The following is a 23,575-nucleotide window of genomic DNA, read 5'->3' on the forward strand; positions in this document are numbered from 1 at the left end:
GCATCTTCTCCCTCCTGCTAAGTGCCCCCATAGAAAGCAGTTTGCTTTGGGGGCACCTGAGCTGAGCCGCAGCTCTGTGTGCCCATTCAGACATGGAGCCACAGTTTGTCTCCATCCCCTTTCTCTCCTTATTGGCTAACTGACTTTGATTGACTGTGTCTCAGCCAATCAGGAGGGAGAGTCCCGGATGGCCGAGGCACTCGTGCAGCATCGCTGGATCGAGATGAGGTTCAGGTACTGCAAGTATTAGGAGGGCTGGTGCACACAGAAGCAGGGGCGGACTGACCATTGAGTCACTCGGGCACTGCCCGAGGGCCCCATGCCACTAGGGGGCCCCATCAGGGTTGCCAGGCTCAGTAAAACCAGGGACAGTATGTAAAAATCTGTGTTTTTTTTAGATCTGTCCCTGATATGTCCGAAACTGACATGCTTTTAATGTGAATATCCCAAGATTTTAGCTGCCCTGCCTCTGCACTGCCTCCTGGCGTGGTGGCCATCTGTAAGCCAGAGGGGCCCCATAATCTTCTATTGCCCGGGGGCCCCATGAGTTGTCAGTCCGCCCCTGCACAGAAGTTTTTTTGTCTTAATGCATAGAATGCATTAGGATAAAAAGCCTTCTGCCTTTACAACCAATTTAAGACTTCAGTGGCAAGATCCCCCTACCAGAATTTGTATACAAAGGGAGTTTGACATCTCTTGCTGCAGCAGGAAGAGTCTCACTTGTCCTGCTGATTTCTAAATACATAGGGCCAAACCCCTCAAAATGGCAGGTGGGTTCACTAGAAACTCAAAAAGATATCTCACTTTCAGAGTCTCTAAAAGATATAAGAAACTGATGTGTGATCCAGCCAGCCAACATCCACTAGCTGGTGTATTGCCATATTTCTCATAATACCAACAATAAATTCTTCTGACTTAGTTTTAAAGAACGTATATGTTGAAGTTTATCTAAACCCTAACTGGATGAGATTTAGTTTGCTAACGTGCTCTGTATTGTAAACGCTTTTTTTTTTTCCATAAAATATTTATGTACCTTTTTTGTATCTCAGTGCTGCTGATCTCCTACAGCCTCTTTTAGCCACTTGCTCTCTACATGCACTCCAGTGGTAACTGTACATTATTGCTCTGAATAGGCTTCCTTAAAGCGGAGGTTCCGCGACCATTCATTTATTTATTTTTGTTCATTCAATTATTTTCCCCATTGCAGATAAATACTCACTGTTTTGGTTTTCAAAATCATCCGCTGTCCATTTTCTTTACAAAGAATAACTTATATAATTGGCGTAGGGCAGTTTCCATTTTGCTTGTGGGCATGTGAAGCCCACAAGCCCTCATTTCCTGGATGCGGTGAATTGTGTCATTAGTGTTTACTCTGAGCAGCGCCTTGAACTTCTGGGTTTGCCATCACAACGTGCGGCGTCATCGAAACTCCCACGCCCATTGTGATGGCAACCACAACGGTGCGTGCATTCCCCTTGTCTCAATGTGCAAATACACCTGCATGCCCTTATTTAAAATGGCGAATTAAGATACGTCCTCGTCACGTGTCACTTCCCGATTCTAATTCACTGGAGATTTCGCTGGTCAGCGCACCGCACTGACTCTTGGGAAGGATAGCACTCAGCTCCCAGGAGACAGTGTTGCGCCGGGGAAAGCAGGGTACACGCCTACTCCCGCGGGAGCGAGAGGCAGGAAGTAGCAATAAAAAGGAAAATAACTAGGTATTTAAACCGCAATTTTTTTTTAAATGCAGCATTAGAAGATGTATGCTATGTACGGAAGGCTATAAGATATACTTGTAATTTTGGGTGGAACTCCGCTTTAAATCGACATCAGTGTACCATCCCGCAGCGGTGTGTGTAATCATGACCACGTGTAGTTGCAATAAGGTGACAATGCAGGAACACAATTAAAATATTGTTGTCACCTCATAACAGAAAGTTCCTGGCACATCATTTTATTAAAAGCTTTTAAAATGATTGAAAACAACTTTTGAAATTACATAAACATTTCACAGCTTACATGAGGTTGATTTAATGATTGAGGTACTTCTTTATTAAAAATAATCTATTTAAAGTACATGTAAAATGTATTACAAGACTCACAGTATGGTTATTTACCCTTTATTTATTATTCTTATTAAATTACATATTTTGCTAATAAAATGTATGCATAATATATAGCTTTAGCAGGAATTGTCAGTGGTTAATGAAGTCCAGGCGCCCTCTGCAGATTCTTTTAACATATTACAGATTTCTAAATAGAGATTTTTATTTACTATGACAATAAAGTGAATTATTGACTTATCCTGGAAAAAAATACATCTATACTATATTATATTATATCATGGACACATAGAATAACATGAAGAGGTGTTTTTAAGCTTTAAAAAAAACACCCAACGTCCCTAGAAGCAGCTGCAAAAACATATAGGGCTAGATTCAAATAGCCCGCCGTAACTTTGTGCGAGCGTAGTGTATCTCAGATAAAAAGCCGGAAAAAGCCTTACGTAAACGACGTAAAAAAATCCGCCGGGCGCACGTACGTTTCTGAATCGGCGTATCTAGCTCATTTGCATATTCTACGCAGAAATAAACGGAAGCGCCACCTAGCAACCAGCGTAAATATGCACCCTAAGATACAACGGCGCAGGAGATTTACGTCGGTCGTATCTTAGCAACATTTAAGTGTATCTCAATTTGAGCATATGCTTAAAGATACGACGGCGCGGATTCGGACTTACGACGGCGTATCTACTGATACGCCCATCGTAAGTGTTACTGAATCTAGCCCATAGTGTGCATAAGGCCTAAAATCCAATCACCAGGAAAATGTGAACCTCTTAATGTTCACTCCCTCCTAACAATAATTTTTTTTTAATTATAAGACTGAAAGAAGAAAAAGCAGCACAAAGAAGCAATTCATTTTTATGCACTGCAAGAGGCATGTTTATAGGTGGAGTCACAAAGAGATGAGCTCATCAGCTTGCTGCTTCTACTTTCACTGTGCAGTCACAGGGAGGGGGTGAGGAGGAGCGCTGTAAATGTTAGGGCCCTTTCACACGGGCGGATCAGTAATGATCCGCTCCGTGTGTCCGCAAAAGCTCAGCGGGAATCCTCCGTAAAATCCCCGCTGAGCTGGCAGCTGACAGAGCGGTCCCCGCACACTGTGCAGGGACCGCTCTGTCTTTCCTCCGCTCTCCCCTATGGGGGATCGGATGAACACGGACCGTATATGTCCATGTTCATCCGATCTGATAGACGGAAAAAAAATAGGATTTTCTTCCGTCCGCAAATGCGGATCTTTGCGGAGGCGGACGATTACGGGTGTCAGCGGATGGTCATCCACTGACACCCGTAATCACATAGGGACCAATGTATGTCCCGTTTTCATCTGCAACAGACGGATGAAAATGTGGACATACGGTCCGCACGTGTCAAAGGGCCCTTAGGGCTCATCAGATGTGCGACCCCCAGACAACCCATCTGACCAAGGACATGTGACTGATCAAGGCTGTACATGCTGCAGCTGTGGCAAAAAGGAAACAGCAGCATCATCACATCCTAAGCGCGGAATCTTTTAGTTTTTAAAAAGGAAACACCCTGTTGCATGCAGCTGGCAGTACCATTGCCAATTGTGAAACAATCAAGTTAATGGGGAGACTCCAAAGCAACTGTCCTGCAACTGCATGTAATGCACACGGACAGTTGTAGCATTCAGTCTTTTGAGGGTTACATTTAGGTGGTGAGCAAGTGACATATAACCTCCTGGCTGCCAGTCATCAGACCTCTGCAAAGTGATTCTCTGTGGACCCACAGCAGAGAAACTAGGGCCCCAAGCTGTATACATTTCACAACTGTATGAAAAAAAATATATAGATTTTTGGTTTGGGAAAGCAGCTTGTATATATTGTAAAAACATTTAAGAAATATAGCATATGGCATTAAGGGAATGTCCAGGATCCAGAGCCTCCACAAAATTATTCCTAGGACCCCAATCTGCAAATAGAAGGTGCATCCTATGCAGTTATGCACACGTTATCTGCATTGTGAGCAAACATGTGTGCATGCGCGGGTGCTTTAGGCAATACCTGGCAGATAACTGCGCACAGCCGGATCTTCTAATCAATGTCTATGGGCTGTAAGCAGCAGCTGTGGGTCCAAGGATAGTTTAAATGGAGGGTCTGGAAGATGTACGTTCACCTTATAGCCATGTGCATGAGCCCAAACACACCCCTACACAGTGCATGGCATACCATTTATTTTTTAATTATCGTTCATGAAAAGATTATGTCTGTATACTTTTTGAGTTAGAATGAAGCTCCTCCAGTTTCTGTTCTGATCCAGTTGAGATACTTGTTGGTCAGAAAGGTGTAAACACCGGGGAATTTGGGATCTGCACATTTTTGACCAAAAGAGGTAACACCTGTGAGCTTGTTGTTACAGATCAATGGTCCACCAGAGTCACCCTAAAAAGGATTAGATACGTCAGTGAATTCTGTTTCATAAAAGTTTATAAAAATCAATAATAAGATTTTGACCAACAGCAACAAAATGCTTCAAGACTTGAACATGATCTAGTGGCATAATCAATATTTGCTTTCACCTCCATACCTTCCAAAACTGTATGCGCTGACCACAGTCCACCTAATCACGGTATATACACTATATTGTCAAAAGTATTGGGACACCAGCCTTTATACGCACATGATATTTAATGACATCCCTTAGTCCATAGGGCTCAATATTAAGTTTGCCCACCCTTTGCAGCTATAACAGCTTCAACTCTTCTGGGAAGACTGTCCACAAGGTTTAGGAGTGTGTCTATGGGAATGTTTGACCATTCTTCCAGAAGCACATTTGTGAGGTCAGGCACAGATTAGGACGAGAAGGCCTGGCTCGCAGTCTCTTCTCTAATTCATCCCAAAGGTATTCTATCGGGTGCAGGCCAGTCAGGTTCCTCCACCCCAAACTCGCTCATCCATGTCTTTATGGACCGTGCTTTGTGCACTGGTCCAAATCACTTGGTGAAGGGGGATTATGGTGTGAGGTTGGTTTTCAGGAGTTGGGCTTAACCCCTTAGTTCCAGTGAAGGCAATTCTTAAGGTGTCAACATACCAAGACATTTTGGATAATTTTATGCTCTTAACTTTGTGGGAACAGTTTGGAGAACTTGACTGGCCTGCACAGAGTCCTGACCTCAATTTGATAGAATATCAATGTTTGGGATGAATTAGAGTGGAGACTGCAAACCAGGCCTTCTCGTCCAGCATCAGTGCCTGACCTCACAAATGCACTTCTGGAAGAATGGTCAAACATTTCCATAGACACACTCCTAAACCTTGTGGACAGCTTTCCCAGAAGAGTTGAAGCCGTTATAGCGGCAAAGGGTGGGCCAACTCAATATTGAACCCTACGGACTAAGACTGGAATGCCAATAAAGTTCATGTGCGTGTAAAGGCAGGTGTCCCAATACTTTTGGTAATATAGTATAAATATATACAGTATATATGTGTATCATAGGGAATAAGTGTGCTCCTCAGCGCCATCTAGGGACAATTATGCAGTATTTTCTGCATTCACACATTTTTATTTCAATGAATAGCATTAGGTCTGCCTGAGAACATTTGATTTTGCCCCATTTTCAGTGAACAAATTTACATACAATTTTGATGGACGCCATGCAAATGTTTTATAAATACACCCAGAGTGTAAGGCCACGGTGGAGGTGTAAGGCAGCACTATATTAAACATTCATTCTGCTCTAGGCACACATAAACAATGTTTTCCAAGTAACTGCTAAACATTTGTTTATCCACTTAAGCCCCGGACCAATATGCAGCCTAAAGACCCAAGGTGTTTTTACAGTTCGGGACTGCGTCGCTTTAACAGACAATTGCGCGGTCGTGCGACGTGGCTCCCAAACAAAATTGGCGTCCTTTTTTCCCCACAAATAGAGCTTTCTTTTGGTGGTATTTGATCACATCTGCGGTTTTTAGTTTTTGCGCTATAAACAAAAATAGAGCGACAATTTTGAAAAAAAAGCAATATTTTTTACTTTTTGCTGTAATAAATATCTCCCAAAAACATATATAAAAACATTTTTTTTCCTCAGTTTAGGCCGATACGTATTCTTCTACCTATTTTTAGTAAAAAAAATCGCAATAAGCGTTTATCGATTGGTTTGCGCAAAATTTATAGTGTTTACAAAATAGGGGATAGTTTTATTGCATTTTTATTTTTTATTTTTTTTTTACTACTAATGGCGGCGATCAGCAATTTTTTTCGTGACTGCGACATTATGGCGGACACTTCGGACAATTTTGACACATTTTTGGGACCATTGTCATTTTCACAGCAAAAAATGCATTTAAATTGCATTCTTTATTGTGAAAATGACAGTTGCAGTTTGGGAGTTAACCACAGGTGGCGCTGTAGGAGTTAGGGTGCACCTAGTATGTGTTTACAACTGTTTGGGGGTGTGGCTGTAGGAATGACGTCATCGATCGTGTCTTCCCTATAAAGGGAATGACGCGATCGATGCGCCGCCATAGTGAAGGACGGGGAAGCCGTGTTTACACACGGCTCTCCTCGTTCTTCAGCTCCGGGGAGCGATCGCGACGGAGCGGCTATAAACAAATAGCCGCGCCGTGGTCCCGGATCGCTCCCCGAGCGGACCCGACCACCGCATGTAGCGGGGGGGGTCCCGATCGGACCCCCCACCCGCTAATAGGCGAGGACGTACCTATACGCCCATGTGCCTGTACGTGCCATATTGTGGACGTATATGTACATGCGGTGGTCCTTAAGTGGTTATATACTGACAATTGTGGAATCAAAAAAGGAATTTGATATCTGAAGTAGGAATCAGATTAATGTTTGCTTTACATACACACGCACTACAATCTACCATTTTACAGTTATTAAAGGAAATGTAAACACTAACTAGGTGATATTTTTAGCAGGTTCACAGAACATGCAGTCCAGTGTGTTTTCTGCATTAAAAAGGCATGGAAAGTAGGTTATGTAGGGCCAGATTCAGGTACAAATGCGGCGGCGTAACGTATCGTCTTTACGTTACACCGCCGCAAGTTTTTCTCGTAAGTGCTGGATTCACAAAGCACTTGAGTATAAACTTGTGGCAGAGTAACGTAAAGACGTCCGGCGCAAGCCCACCTAATTCAAATGGGGCGTGTACCATTTAAATTAGGCGCGCTCCTGCGCAGAACGTTCTGCGCATGCTCCGTTAGTAAATTTCCCGACGTGCTTTGCGCGAAATTACGGCGCCCCGACGTGTTTGTGAATGGCGACGTGCGTAACGTACTTACGCCGAGAATTTTTTTTTTCAAATTTAACGCGGGAACGACGGCCATACTTAAACATGGCTTGTGTAAAGTTAAGCCATGAAAAAGATTGCTTAACTTTGCGACGGTAAAAAACGACGTAACGCACGCGAGTAGCTTCGTGGATCGCCGTAAAAGCTAATTTGCATACCCGACGCTGGAAAACGACGCGAACTCCACCCAGCGGCGGCCAAAGTATTGCAGCCTAAGATCCGAAGGCGTACGAAGCCGTAAGCCTGTCGGATCTTAGCCAAATGCTGTCGTATCTTGTTTGTGAATCACAAATTAAGATATGACGCTGCAAATTTGAATATACGCCGAAGTATCAGTAGATACTCCGGCGTATTTGTTCTGTGAATCTGGCCCATAGTTTGCAATGGCATAGTTTACACAAGTGCTTTTCAGTTCCAGAAAAAAAAGTAGAACATGCTGCATTTTTCCTGCACTGGAATTCTGCATCAAAAACGAACTGGAATGCACCTAAATGCACCAAAAACACACATGTCCTTATTTAAGGTTAACAAAAAAGAGGGGGGAAAAAAGGCACTGCACTGCATCAAAAACGCACATGCAGAAAAGCATCTGGAACGCATCCAGACTGCATTTCTATGGTGTGAACTGGCCCTTAGTTTAGTAAAGCACCATATATCGTTAACAATTGCTATTTCGTTTTTATAAAATTCAAAAAACTCTTCACTTTTTTCCCCCCATCTTCTTCAAGCCTAATTCAGCCACACATTTTGCACAGAACCACGTTCCTGATAGTGGCAATGGTGGACTGCACATTGTAATTAACACCAAGGTGACAATGCAGGAGCACAACTGGAAAACAGTGGTCACTTCATAACAGGAAATACCTACACAAAGACGTTCATGGCAGGATCACCAGGTACTATTTAAAAAAAAGATTATGAATTCTTACCTGGCAAGTGTCATCTTTGCGCTTTTTAAGTGGTCCCGCACATATCATACTGCTGATTATTTTTTGATTTTTCTTACTGTATGCTTTGCTGCATGTTTTATTATCTACAATGGTCAGATTGACCTCACGTAGGACATCTGATAGTTTTTCTGGTTTCTTTAGATCAGTGATCCCCCACCCAGCAGTGCTGCACTGTGTTCCCGATTTCACATTCTCCTCCTGTTTAGGTAGCGGCAGGGTTGACACAAACTTGTTTAACTTGGCAGGTTTCTCCAGCTGTAAACAAAAAAAATAACATTTGCTGAAAAAAGACTTAGTCCACTGCTTTTTATATTCATAATGAAACATTTTGTAAAACACCAACACCAGGAGATTCCCTGCCCACTCTATAGCACACAGTAGGTGATGGACAGCCTCAGCTGTGCAAGTTTCCCTATTAGACTGTGTAGAAGGAGGGGTGTCCTTTCCCTCCACTCAGGTCTCAGATTATACTCAGCTCTCTGCTCTATGCAGTACAGTGTTTGACATCAGATCCCTGCTCACTTCCTCTGAAAGCTGAGAAATGCTTTAGCCTGCTGTCAACTCAAAACAGGTCACAGGAACAAACTGCACTCCTGTGATCCATAGGAGAAGTAGGGCCAGCAGGACCAGCTGCCAAAATACATTAGCCACAGCGGGAGAGTTCAGTGTATGGCCAGCTTTGGACTAGTTGTGAGGTTAGACAGGGCCCCCCATATCCCTCCATGGCTGCCAACAACAGAAGCTATTAAGAAAATGGCACTTTTCTCCTCCAAGTGCGACCCCAAGCACCTGCTTGAGGGAATGCAGGGGAGGGGGATTGTCAACCTTAAGGCTGCATTCACACCTAGGCGTATATACGCCTGAAGCGCGACATGGTCAGCTATGGAGATGGTTCACATCTCCACGCCGAACGCCGAGACGCCTGAAGCTCAAAAGAAGTCCCGGACCCTTTTTTTCGGGCAGCTTCGGCGTTCGGGCATAGCCGACCATGTAAAAAATCACCCCTCCAGCAAAAAAACAATGTTTAAAACGTCGCGTTTTGTCGCCGCAAATCGCAGGACAAAACGCCTATTTGATGTCGCCGCAATACGCGGCAGATCACCTACGCTGAGGTGTGAATGGAGCCTTAGGCTTCATTTCCACTGACGTTTTTACAGCCACTTTTCTGAGCGTTTTTTACAGCTTAAAAACGCCTGTCCATGTTATTCTATGGCATCATGTCCACATAGGCATTTTTGAGCTGCAAATGGCATAGGCGTTTTTGAGCTGTAAAAAAAACGCAGGACCAGGGCGTTCTGAAGCTCCAGAGTAGAGCTGTAAAAACGCCAGACATTAAAAAACGCTCAAAAACGCGCGAAAACTCTCAAAAACGCTCAAAAACGATACCGCAGCGTTTTTGAGCTCCAGCTCACAAAAATATATATATATATAGAAAAATGGCTTCAGCCAGCTGATCCAGACAATGTTTCCAACAGTCCTGTTCAACAGAAATCTATTGTTAGATCGACTTTTGTTAAGAGGGAACGACCATAGATGGATCAAAATGTCTCTCCATCTATAGGCAGCTTTAGAACAGAACTAACTGATAAAAACGTGAGTCAGGCTTATTCTTTAAAGTGACCCTATCAGTAAAGAAATAAACCATTAGCATTCTGTTAAAAAGCAGTTTAATACTTTAATACTTAGCATGTAGTGTTTAAATTCTGCCAGTCTGCCAACGCCATGGCTATCCATCACTTCTGGGTGTGTCAGATCCTTAATCCCCCTCTGGGTGCTATGATGGTCACCCACTGTTCCCTGCCACAGGACACAGTAGCAATATATGGGTTGGCAGGAGGAACCACAGCATCCAGCAGAAGAGTTGTTATCCAAAACACCCAAAAGCAGTGGAGTACATGGATCTGCAAGACAGCAAAGATTTATCACATGACCTAAAAAAAAGGTTTAGCTGCTTCTTTTACAGGATGCTGTTTTTTCCTCTACTAACATGATCTTTTCTTCTAAAAACAAAAGATGTACAGGCAATTAAAGGAATAAATGTTGTTCTTCTTACCTGTAACAGTTGAAGGTCATTTATCTTTAAATCCTTGTCAAAACAAGGGTATTTAATAGCACGTTTAATGCGAATCACCTGCTGCTGGTTTGTAATTTCAGTCCGCGAGTGAGCACCTAAGATAGCCTTTGTCGCATTGCCACTGAAATCAAAATAGTTAAAGTTACTCAAAGGAAATTAAAAGTTATTTAAAAAAAAAAATATTATTTTTTTTTTAACCATTTCACATTGGTGCAATGTTTAAATTTTTCACACACATGTTAAAATCATCATTTGTTGCTAGAAAATGACTTTTAAACCCCTAAACATTGTATATTAGAAGTAGGCAGAAGTCCTGTAGAATGAAATTGTGACAGCTACAGTAGCCAGAGAATGAATAGAAGCTGAAATGGGAGAAATGCTTGTTGTCACTTCCTGCTTCTTCACGCAAAGGAGATCGGGAAACAGATGTTCCTTGATCTCCTCCGGCTCTAACTGATGGGGCAGTTTACTGCAGTCCTGGGCTCACCAGAGGAGCAAGGAGAGCCTGGGAACCACCAAGGCATCAGTGGAGAGAAGGGAGGCCTGCCACTCTCACTACTGTAAGGCCCCATACACACGGGAGAATTTATCCGCGAATACAGTCCAGCGGACCGTTTCCGCGGATAAATCCTCTCGAGGATTTCCGCGGATTTCTATGCGATGGCGTGTACACACCATCGCATTGAAATCCACGCCGAAATCCTCTGGCGATGACGTGTCGCGCCGTCGCCGCGATTATGACGCGGCGACGTGCGCGACGCTGTCATATAAGGAATTCCACGCATGCGTCAAATCATTACGACGCATGCGGGGGATCCCTTAGGACGGATGGATCCGGTGAGTCTGTACAGACCAGCGGATCCATCCGTTGGGATGGACTCCAGCAGATGGATATGTTCTGCATGTCAGCGAATATTCGATCTGCTGGAATCCATCCCAGGGGAGATATATCCGCGGAAAAAGATCCGCTGGCGTGTACACACCATAGGATCTATCCGCTGAAACCCATTTGCTGGGATTTATCTGCGGATGGATTCTATGGTGTGTACGGGGCCTTAGAGTGATCTTCTCCTGCATGAAGGTAAAAAACTTCTGTGCAAAAGTCCCCCCCCCCAGCCCCCCTGACACTTACCTGAGCCCTCTCTCGATCCAGCAAAGTCCACAAGAGGCTTGCCTATCCAGGGACTCACACTCCTGATTGACTTTTGGCAGAAGCAGGAGCCATTGCTGTCCGTCACAGTCAGTGAGCCAATCAGGAGATGGAGGGGGCGGGGCAAAGTACCAGCTCCGTATGTGAATGGACACACAGAGCAGTGGCTCAGCTTGGGTGCCCCCATAGCAAGGTGTTTGCTGTGGGGGCACCCGGGAGGAGCCAGGAGTGCCGGGGTGAGACCTGAGAAAAGGAGAATTTATATCACTCTGTGCAAAACAACTGCACAAAGCAGGTAAGTATAATATGCTTTACAATCACCTTAAAGTAGTGAAAAATTAAGATGAAAAATGAACAAAGCATATCCCTCTATAGTGTGTACTAGCCTCAATCATAAGCAGTGAGTGTGATTTTTGTCTCCTCACTTTTCCCTTTGCTATCTGCATTAGACACTTCTCACAGGTTAACATAACACTGTAGAATCTTGGGAGATGGCCCATCCCCATTTCAGCAAACAGAAGGTGATTAACAGCCTCAGCTGTGCATGTTTTTCTATGAGACTGTATAGAAGGGAGTGCCTAGATTCCTTCCACTCAGGTCTCAGATTACACTCATATCCCTATTCAATGCTGTGCATTGTGTGGCATCAGATCCCCAACCCCTGCCTGCTGGAGCTGAGGAAAAAAGCCTTTGATCTGTGTGTAGCACTACACCGTAGGAGCTGCTAGATATTTAACCCAGATCTTACCTAATTCTAACTTCCACAGCCAGGCACACACTATTTCATTCCATAGTCAGATGCGCTCTTCCGCTTGTTACTCCAATAACCAGTTTAGGGATTTTTGTTTGTTTTTGTTGTTTTATTGGAGAACTTGGATAGAGAAGGTATATAGTGGGATACTCTGAGATTCAACTAGATGCAACAAATACTGAACATACTGAACTATGGAATAACTGTATGATACACTGTACACACCTGAGCAAGTCCTTTGTAGGAATAATGGATGGTTGCTGTTCAGGATACTAGCCCAGATCCCCTTTCTGCTGAATCCAGTTGCTAACTTTCCTAGCACAGAGGGGGGTAGCCAAAGAACCAGACCTCAACATCCTATAAAGTCTGTACTCACAAGGCCTCTGGACTGAATGGCAGCCTCCTTCCATTTCTCCAACAGCACCCTCCAGTGATCCCAGACAGATCTTTTTTTGCATCACCCAAGGCTTGTCACGTGTATGTATATATATATATATATATGTGTATATATATATATATATACAGTATTTATACACAACGATTTATAGGTTTACAACCACTTTAGGGAATCAGAAACTATTTTGGCTGTTACATGTATAAGACTTTCTATACTCTTCATTAGTTAGTTGCAGTTTCTGTTATGAAATACATAAAGGTCTGCGCTTTACAATTGTGTTATTCACAGTATTTATTGTGACTTGGATGCAAAATTAAAAGTTAGAAAAAAGGTCCCCCTATTAAAGCTGTAGTAAACCGCTGCAGAATAAAAGAAAAAAAAACACCTGTAAGACAATGGCATAATGTGCTAGTATGCATACTAGCACACTATGAAATACTTACCTTAAAACAAAGCTCTTCCAGTGGTATGCCAGCCCTTGAGAGCGCATGAACCAGTGATATCAGTGGCTGCATGCAGGGTGAATAAATTGTGCACGTTTAGGAGATATTCATTTTATCTACAGGTAATCCTTATTATAGGCTTACCTGTAGGTAAAAATAACAGAGTGGGCTTTACTACCACTTTAAGAGGAGATAATACATGTAATTGTCCTCCCACTTGCACTGACAATATTCACTTCTAGAGCTGTGGTGCCCATAGAATCCATTTAATCTGACACCCCAGCAGGTGGAATTCAGTACTCAGCAGTGGACCAGACAGTCACCACTCTCGAAATTTACAGGCTGGTTCTCCTGTCCTAAGGATGGGAGAAATCAGTCTGTTTTTTCAGTAACTGAGATGAAGGCTTTGGCCCCCCCCTACAGTGCTTGTGGAGTCCTTCCTGCAACTCGCTCTTCTCCGTGCCAATGAGGATGCAGGGGAAGGAGCAGATCGGGCGGCTGCGGTATGCAGTGTCAGCGAGCAGAGGGAGGGGGGAGGAATCCCCCGCAGGAGCTGACTGGGGACGCTCTCCCTCTCAGGAGAGACTGTTACAGGGGCACAGCATATTGTTGGGGGGGCCAGGGCCCCCTCTGGCCCCCCTCTAGGGACGCCATTGGACCAGATGGACAACACAAACAGCGAGACAGGTAAATAAGACAATAAACCAATCAATTCAAGAAATGGGCACACATTGCTAGTATATATTATTAATTTATTTCTTCCTTTCTTCTCCCCTTCCTTCCTGCACAAACCTTGAGATATTTGCACTTTCTGTATAGAAATAGTTATTAAATATTTTATATTTGTTTCTTTCGCCTACAGTGTCTCAAAGGCTGCAATATAATATACTTACCAGTTACAATGAGCAGCAGTTAGCACCCAGTTAGGTTTAATGAGCGTCCCGCCGCATGCACCTTCACAGTTCAGAAAAACCATGTAAGGTCTAGAGTGGGGAGCAGCGACATTCCCTCCAATTATTTCCATACACACATCTGTAGATTAAAGTACATTGAAGTTATTAAAGAGCAGTTCAAGTCACGAAGTCCAAGCATTCAGTGAGCTGCTAATGAAACAGTAAACACAGCACCCATGCTAAAGTAAAAAGGTTCCATCAAGTGAAATACATCTGATTTAATCCCCTGCAAAATAGGGCAGAGAGCCGTTGAAGTGTACTTCTTGAAGCCCCTGCTTTTTAAAGGCTTATTTCACCTATTGCAGTGGTTCTAAAGTAGTGTGTATTAACACCGCTCCCATTCACTTACATTGTTTTTCTCTACAGCGCGACTTGGGACGACTTGAGGCGACCTCAAGTCGAATCCCAAGTCGCCCCAGTGTGAACCGACTCTTAGGGTGTAACCTGAATTATGTTTGCATTACCCAGAATTCTTATCTGAATCACAGGGTGCTTCTCCCTGCAACATCCTGTGTGCTCCCACAGCTGCGTCATCCATTTACAGATACTTTATCAGGGAATGGAGAGACTACAAGTTCCATCTTCCATGGTGGCATGGCGACTCACAGAACGGAATAGGGCACAAGTGTGATGACACCATCGGACTTGTGGTCCATTGTTCTCTTCCTCCCGCCACACAACTGAATGTCTGTATCGACCTAGGGCTGGGATATAACCAATGCAGGAGCCAGAGCATTGTCCCTAGATAGCAGCCTGCAAATGTGCTGAACTGAGTGCCTTATAAAGCTAGCCATGGATGGATTTTTTCTTATCAGCCAGTGGATTGATCAAAAAAAAGGACAATGGATTCCCCCATCCACACATTCAATGGGGATTTAGGTTCGTTTTACATCTAGGCTTCCCGGATCGCGGGACGCCCTTGCGATCTCCGTCACTACCAATGGCACCCCGATCGCGACGATATTTTTCACGCCACGAATCATGGTAAAATCACGCAAACAGAATTGCAGTATGCCTGTCCCACAAAAGTAGTTCTGGAACACCAATGGCCCCCCAATAGCGGCAAAATCTCACACGCGACCGGGATGCCATTGCAAGTGTTGGGGATCGCAAGGGTTTCCCGCAAATTGGCCAAGATTCAGGATCATGGGCAGATTCGCGGGGATCCCACGATCCAAGACGCCTAAATGTGAACAGAGCCTGAAGAATCCTTCCTGCTGTGCTATTGTATTCTGACAGCAGGGACGCCTCCACTGTCGGAATACACTGATCAGCATTGCAGCCTACTGGCTGCAGCGCTGATTGAAGGTACATTTCCCAACATTCATGTTCGTGAGAAGATGATCATTAGATCGATGTGTCTTGAGTGGGAATGGCCATAGATGCATCAAAATCGGATGATTTTCGATCCATCTATGGCAAGCTTATTGTAACAGAAACCTAATCTCCCCTCTAGAAACTGCTTTCCAGGTAAATTTCCCAGTATGTGTCCATGTGACTGATAAATGCATTAGACTGTGAGCTTCTTCAAGTGTATGTTTAGCCAATTATTTTGTTTTATTATTATTTTATTTCTTAGATAGAGCAGGAAGGGGTTAAAACCCCAGTCAGTTTATTTATTTTGCTTCACTTCTTGTTCCAGAGACACAACAGGAAGTTAGACGAAATTTCTCAAAGTGAGATGAATTCCCCTTTAAGGCAGTTGGTTCCAGACTAGGTGTCCCCATTGGAGGATTTCCCCTTACCTCTTGCTTTGGGGAAAGCTCTTACAATGGGTACATGGGTCACTAGTACAAATAGAAGCTAGTGACACATAAGGCAATAGAAACTTGACAGATGTTCTTCTCCACTCTATCACAAATAAAAAAAAGGTTTTGCCCAAAGATATACTTTAGGAGGCAAGGCAAACACACTATGCTCTGTGCAGATGCAGTTATTTTCCCCAGAGCTTATTGAATATGGTGAAGCTCTGCTGATTTCTTTCATCCAATCCTGTGCAAGCAAAACTGAATTTTCTTCCCTTTGCACATGACTGGGTATTCTTTACAAAGCGAAGCTTTACCACATTTCACCAAGCTTGGTGAAAATGAGCACAACTGCAGTTGCAAAGTGCACATTCTGGGCCTAATCCACAAAAGGGATACGCCGGCATATCTACTGATACGCCGTCGTATCCCTGTTTCTATCTATGGAACTGATCCACAGAATCAGTTTCACATAGATAGGCAGAAGATCCGACATGTGTAAGAGACTTACACTGTCGGATCTTAGGATGCAGTACCGCAGCCGCCGCTGGGGGCATTTCTCGTCGAAATCCAGCGTCAGGTATGCAAATTAGCACTTACGGAGATCCACAAAGCTTTTAAGCTTCGTTTTTTCTCCGTAAGTGTTAGTTTGCCGTCGCAATATTAGGGCTGCTTTTACAAGGCCTAAACTGTTTACACCTTGTAAAAGTAGACCCTTCTATCCCGCGTCGCTGTAATTTAAAAAAAAAAAAAAAAAAATTCCCGCCGCAACTCGTTTTTTTTTACGCCCGTCGCGATTCTCAAAACCCGGCGCAACGTAAAACGGCGTAAAGCACGTCGGGAAAATGACGTCGGGAGCATGCGCAGTACGTCTGGTGCGGGAGTGCGCCTAATTTAAATGGGACTCGCCCCATTAAATTAGGAACGCCTTGCGCCGGACGGATTTAAGTTACACCGCTCAAAATTTCTAGGTAAGTGCTTTGTGGATCGGGCACTTAGGTAGAGATTTTGCGGCAGTGTAACTTAAACGGGAAAAATTAAGTTAGGCAGGGTTTTTGTGGATCAGGCCCTTAATTTGTACATTGAACCCAATGATTGATGTGGTTCATTCAATGATCTCTTGTTGCACTCTAAAAATGACTAAAGCCGCGTACACACGACCATTTTTAATGTCTTAGAAAAAACTATGTTTTTCTCGACGATATTCTTGTCAAGAGCAGCCCAAAGGGTGGCGCCATCTGAATGGAACTTCCCCTTTATAGTGCCGTCGTATGTGTTGTACGTTACCACGCTTTGCTCGAGCATTTTTTTTTCACGATCGTGTGTATGCAAGATACACACGATCGTGAAAAAAAAATACTCGAGCAAAGCGCGGTGACGTACAACACATACAACGGCACTATAAAGGGGAAGTTCTATTCAGATGGCGCCACCCTTTGGGCTGCTTTTGCTGATTTCGTGTTAGTAAAAGTTTGGTGAGAGACGATTCACGCTTTTCAGCCTTCGTGCTTTTCAGTCTGTTACAGCGTGACAAATGTGCTATCTCCATTACAAATGCTAGTTTTACCAGAACGAGTGCTCCCATCTCATAACTTGTTTATGAGCATGAACGTGAAAAACGACAAAGTGAAAAACAACAAGAAAAATTGGAGCAGGTTCTAAATTTTTAATGCCCATTTTTCACGTTGAAAAAAATGGTCTGGAGCCTACACACGATCGTTTTTAATGACCAATTTAATCACTTCCTGGCGGCCGTATGACTTTATACGGCCGCAGTGTGGATGCCAATTGCCGGGAGGCCATCTATATATGGCCTCCAGCCACTGCGGGGCACACAAGCGCCGCCGACGGCGGCGTGCGCGTGCCCGCCGCATCAATGAGATGCCGATGCGCGTGCCTGGCAGCCGCGATGTCCACAAGCCACCTGCGATCGGCGCTTACACAGAAAAGGACGTGGATCTGTGTGTTTAGGGAGAGAGGAGCCAGATCTGTGTCCCTACATAGGGACACAGATCGGTCCCCTCCCCCAGTCAGTCCCCTTCCCCCACAGTTAGAAACACTATGCAGGGTACACATTTAACCCCTTCCTCACCCCCTAGTGTTAACCCCTTCCCTGCCAGTCACATTTATACAGTGATTAGTGCATATTTATAGCACTGATCGCAGTATAAATGTGAATGGTGCCAAAAATGTGTCAAAAGTTTTCGATATGTCCGCCATAATGTCGCAGTCCCAATAAAAGTCGCAGATCACCGCCATTACTAGTAATAAAAAAATGAATAAAAAATAAAAATTAATTCTGTCCCCTATTTTGTAGGCACTATGGGCCGGATTCACAGATAGTGGCGCACATTTATGCTGCCGTAGCGTATCTCCAGTACGCTACGCCGACGCAGAGCAGAGAGGCAAGTATGGAATTCACAAAGGACTTGCTCCCAAAAACTGCGCTGGGTTTCCTAGGTGTAAGGCGGCGTAGGTGGAAGTGGGCGTGAGCCATGCAAATGAGGCGTGACCCCATGCAAATGATGGGCCGAGCGCCAGATAGATACGTATAACGAACGGCGCATGCGCCGTCCCGTGGTCACATCCCAGTGCGCATGCTCAGAATCACGTCAGAACTACTCCCTAAGATACGTCGGATCACTGCCTACGGCGTGAACGGAACCTACGCCTAGTCATATTCACGTCCAACGTAAACTACGTAAAATACGTCGGCTTGTGTTCCCTGGTGCAGCCCTTTGCATGGATGCTGCTGAGTTACACCTCCTTTATGGGGCATAACTTTACGACTGCGTCGGGCGCATGTACGTTCGTGAATCGCCGTATCTCCCTCATTTGCATATTTGAATACAAAATTAATGGTAGCGCCAAATGCGTCCAGCGTAAATATGCGCCCACTCTACGACGGCGTAGGCAAGTTACGTCGGTCGGATGAAGCCTGTTTTTAGGCGTATCTTTTTGTTTGTGGGCCCGGAGCATAGATACAACGGTGCATATTTGCACTTACGCAGCGTATCTGGAGATACAAAAAAATGTGGGGAAAAAAATTGCGCTAGTTAGAGAAATTTAGACCATGTAGCAGCCAGCACACAAACAAACAAAGTCAAGTATAAACAGAAAACAATAAGTGCAGCGCTAAAGTTGATATTGAGTGGAAAAATGTTGCCAAAATCACATATCATTGGAAGTGAGAACAACAGAGGACTGTGAGGAATGTGAATGGGAATTCACTCAGCATGGGGGCAATGCTTGTAATGAGTCCATGTGTGTATAACCTAACAGGTGAATGGAAACACCGACCAGGTGCAATGAACAATGAAAAGTTCAATGAACAAATGGAAACAGTTCATAGGTATGCTTCCCAGTGGAAGGATAAAACACTTCAAACGTAATGCTGGTTCAGATAAAGAAAGTAGCAGTCATGGCTTGTCTGTAGCAATCTTCAGAAAATCATATAAAGAGGGTGGATACTCTTACCAGCTAAGGTGGACTTGCATGTTAGTACTAACATCAAGTCGGATACAGCATGGTGGTCACAGCGGACCCTGGGCTCTGTACGGATGGATCTGTGGGATGGTCTCTCCAACTGGAACGATGGAACCGATCTTTTCAGATACCTCTCTCAGGAACAGAAACCCAAATGGACAGGGCCGATGACTCATGGATCAACACAGCATGTGTGGAAAGGAAAAAAAAAATGCTCCAATGGTGCAGGTCAAAAAAAAACGTGAAGGCTTTATTTGTAAAAAAATTCAACAATAAAATCACGTGAATAGTTATAAAAGGCAGTATGGGGTACTAAGCATGTTACCCGACGCGTTTCGGCTCTAAGCCATCAACAGGGGCATGTATCTGTTTCCCCACACTGCTAAATTTATATGTACCAAACAATCCAACGCTCCTCCCCAGGGAGGGAGGAGACAGGAAGTTAAACAATCATGGTAATGCATGGCATAAGCTGATGCGTATTTTACATATGCAAAACATGTCATACAAGTATACATCATAAAACCATTAAATAAAAATGCACATATGTAGCACAAAAATATAAAAAATGACTTGCAGAGGGTAAAATTTGACTTATACCAACTATTTGTGTAGCAAACCGTTTATCACAGTATATGTTAAAACGTGTCAATGCTGAGTGTCCAACTGGAAGCTGCAATCCGCCGCCAGCCATAACACATCACCCCTTTTTTTTTTTTTTTTTTTTATACATGTTGGTGCTGGAGAGTGTGTGCTTCTTCCAGAAGGGGTGATGTGTTATGGCTGGCGGCGGATTGCAGCTTCCAGTTGGACACTCAGCATTGACACGTTTTAACATATACTGTGATAAACGGTTTGCTACACAAATAGTTGGTATAAGTCAAATTTTACCCTCTGCAAGTCATTTTTTATATTTTTGTGCTACATATGTGCATTTTTATTTAATGGTTTTATGATGTATACTTGTATGACATGTTTTGCATATGTAAAATACGCATCAGCTTATGCCATGCATTACCATGATTGTTTAACTTCCTGTCTCCTCCCTCCCTGGGGAGGAGCGTTGGATTGTTTGGTACATATAAATTTAGCAGTGTGGGGGTACAGATACATGCCCCTGTTGATGGCTTAGAGCCGAAACGCGTCGGGTAACATGCTTAGTACCCCATACTGCCTTTTATAACTATTCACGTGATTTTATTGTTGAATTTTTTTACAAATAAAGCCTTCACGTTTTTTTTTGACCTGCACCATTGGAGCATTTTTTTTCCTTTCCACACATGCTGTGTTGATCCATGAGTCATCGGCCCTGTCCATTTGGGTTTCTGTTCCTGAGAGAGGTATCTGAAAAGATCGGTTCCATCGTTCCAGTTGGAGAGACCATCCCACAGATCCATCCGTACAGAGCCCAGGGTCCGCTGTGACCACCATGCTGTATCCGACTTGATGTTAGTACTAACATGCAAGTCCACCTTAGCTGGTAAGAGTATCCACCCTCTTTATATGATTTTCTGAAGATTGCTACAGACAAGCCATGACTGCTACTTTCTTTATCTGAACCAGCATTACGTTTGAAGTGTTTTATCCTTCCACTGGGAAGCATACCTATGAACTGTTTCCATTTGTTCATTGAACTTTTCATTGTTCATTGCACCTGGTCGGTGTTTCCATTCACCTGTTAGGTTATACACACATGGACTCATTACAAGCATTGCCCCCATGCTGAGTGAATTCCCATTCACATTCCTCACAGTCCTCTGTTGTTCTCACTTCCAATGATATGTGATTTTGGCAACATTTTTCCACTCAATATCAACTTTAGCGCTGCACTTATTGTTTTCTATCTGGAGATACGCCGGCGCAAGTGCTTTGTGAATCCGGGCCTATAACTTTTGCGCAAACCAGTCGCTTATTGCGATTTTTTTTTTTTACCAAAAATATGCAGAAGAATACGTATCGGCCTAGACTGAGAAAAAAAAATGTTTTTTTAAAAAAAAAAAATTGGGCTATTTATTATAGCAACAAGTAAAAAATAGTGATTTTTTTTTCAAAATTTCCAGTCGTTTTTTTTGTTTATAGCGCAAAAAATAAAAACCGCAGAGGTGATCAAATACCACCAAAAGAAAGCTCTACTTGTGGGGAAAAAAGGACGCCAATTTTGTTTGGGAGCCACATCGCACGACCGCGCAATTGTCAGTTAAAGCGACGCAGTGCCGGAAGCTGAAATTTCACCTGGGCAGGAGGGGGGTATATGTGCCCAGTAAGCAAGTGGTTAAAAAATGTCATTTTTCACGTCATGAAAAACGGTCGTGTGTATGCGGCATAATAGTAATGATATGGTATGGAAGTATAGTTTCTATCTATGGATATTGCCATTTGTCAATGGTAAGCCTCATTTAGCCAAAAACAACATAGAACAAAACCCCGCCTGTAGAAATTATGTACAGATAAAACATGTAAAGATTGGGAGGCTTTGCATATATAAAAAATAAATAAAAAATATTTTAGGATTACATAAATAGTTATTTTAGATAACTTAAGCTTTTTGTCTTAGGTTTACTGGTACTGTGAAACAACCATAGCAAGAAACAAATATAGTATATATTAGTCTGTACTTACAGCCATTGATATACAGAAGGAAGGACACAGCCGAGAGTAAGTGGAGATGCCTCATTGTTAGGAATCTCTCTCTAGCAATCTTGAACTTTCACACTACAGCCAGAGATGGAGTAGACATTTATATATGTGAACAGGTGATGTGGGCTGACTTCTCAGAAATGCTCTGCTTCACATGAGGGTTTACATTTTGTTCATGTGGTTAGAGACCACCGACATCTCATCGCTGTTCAAGGGGAAATAATGATGAACACAATTCACAGGAACATTGTCTTCGTAATAAAATAATTAATTTCTGTAGTTTGGAAAAACACCAAAAAAGGATGCTGGAGGGCAAATCACTTACTGAATGACAATAAAAAAAAAAACAGACCACCTAAATCTGATCAGTTCAGTTTTGGATAGATGTATTCAGCCTTACATTGTGCTTGCAGACCTCTTCCAAACTGAGATGACCATTAAAGTAGGGTGACCAGACATCCCCAGTTTCAGGGGACAGTCCCCTGATTGAGGACACTGTCCCCGTCTCAAGTCTGTCCCTGGTTTTGTCCCCAGATTGGATTAAATAGGGGACAGGGGCAATTTCAATGACAGTCAGTGCAGAATTAAATTAAAAAAAATAGAATTAAACACCCCCCCCCCCACTCCGCCGTGCCTACTAGCTTAGGGGGGATGTATTTTTTTCATTATCTGTGCCCCTTTCTGATGATCATGTGCTGGTCGGAGCGGAGGGAATATTTCTTCAGTTTCGGGTGCATGCCCATTCAGCTTCGCTCGCATGTTCTTCTGCCTTGGCTCAAATCCTGGCCAGCCACCTGCCTATCTCCTTGCCTTCCCTGGCGGAGTAATCTTCCTCCGCTACCCATCCAGTAGTAGCCGGGGCCCGAAGTGTAAGACTTGAGAGGCTGTGAGGCGGGTGGCGACGGGCAGAGAGTCGCTGATTGTTGCCATTACTAGTAAAAAAAATTTGTCCCCAGATATCATTTAAAAAATCTGGTCACCTTACATTAAAGCAGAGTCTCAGGCCGCGCACACACGGTCGGACAAAACCGATGAGAATGGACCAAGGTTCAGTTTCATCGGTCTGTTGTCCTTCGGTCCAAAATTTCAAAACATGCTTCAAAATCGAACCAATGGCAGAAAGCATCGGTTCAAAACCCGCGCATGCTCAGAATCAAGTCGACGCATGCTTGGAAGCATTGAACTTCGTTTTTTTCAGCACGTCGTGTGTTTAACGTCATCGCGTTCTGACCCGATAGTTTGTTGGAACAATGGTGTGTACGCACATCAGACCATCATGCCACTTTAGCGGTGAACTGATGGAAATGGCCCGTCGGACCATTCTCATCGGTTTGGAACGACGTGTGTACGCGGCCTCATACTTCCTGTTACATATTTAAATAAATGTTATCATTAATTTAGTTATAAATGATGTTGAATATATAGCAGGAGGTTTAAACTTGGGTATATAAGGACAGTTTTTTCCAATCAACCAAACGTTAGATTCCCGCAATCACAGAAGCGATCTCCACCCTGCTACTGTAATCTGACAAGCACTCTGACAAGCACTGTGACTGGAAGGAGAGAGCCTCAGATCAGTACAGCAGGGATTTCTGTAGATCCTGACCTGGAGTATAGAACAGGTGCATGGCTCCTGGGGTTTGCAGCATGCAGA

General features: G+C 43.7%; 1 protein-coding gene across 1 annotated transcript; it reads right to left on the reverse strand.

The window, feature by feature from the left end:
• Positions 1–4,243: 4,243 nt before the first annotated feature.
• LOC120928267 (granzyme A-like) lies at positions 4,244–22,123 on the reverse strand. Its single transcript, XM_040339368.1, has 5 exons — positions 21,904–22,123; positions 13,994–14,132; positions 10,339–10,480; positions 8,265–8,540; positions 4,244–4,468 (listed from the first exon to the last, which is right to left on the reverse strand). The coding sequence occupies exons 1-5, from the start codon at positions 21,956–21,958 to the stop codon at positions 4,310–4,312; spliced, it is 771 nt and encodes a 256-aa protein (XP_040195302.1). The 5' UTR covers positions 21,959–22,123; the 3' UTR covers positions 4,244–4,309.
• Positions 22,124–23,575: the final 1,452 nt, after the last annotated feature.

Source organism: Rana temporaria, chromosome 1, assembly GCF_905171775.1.
Source record: "Rana temporaria chromosome 1, aRanTem1.1, whole genome shotgun sequence".
Lineage (NCBI taxonomy): Eukaryota > Metazoa > Chordata > Amphibia > Anura > Ranidae > Rana > Rana temporaria.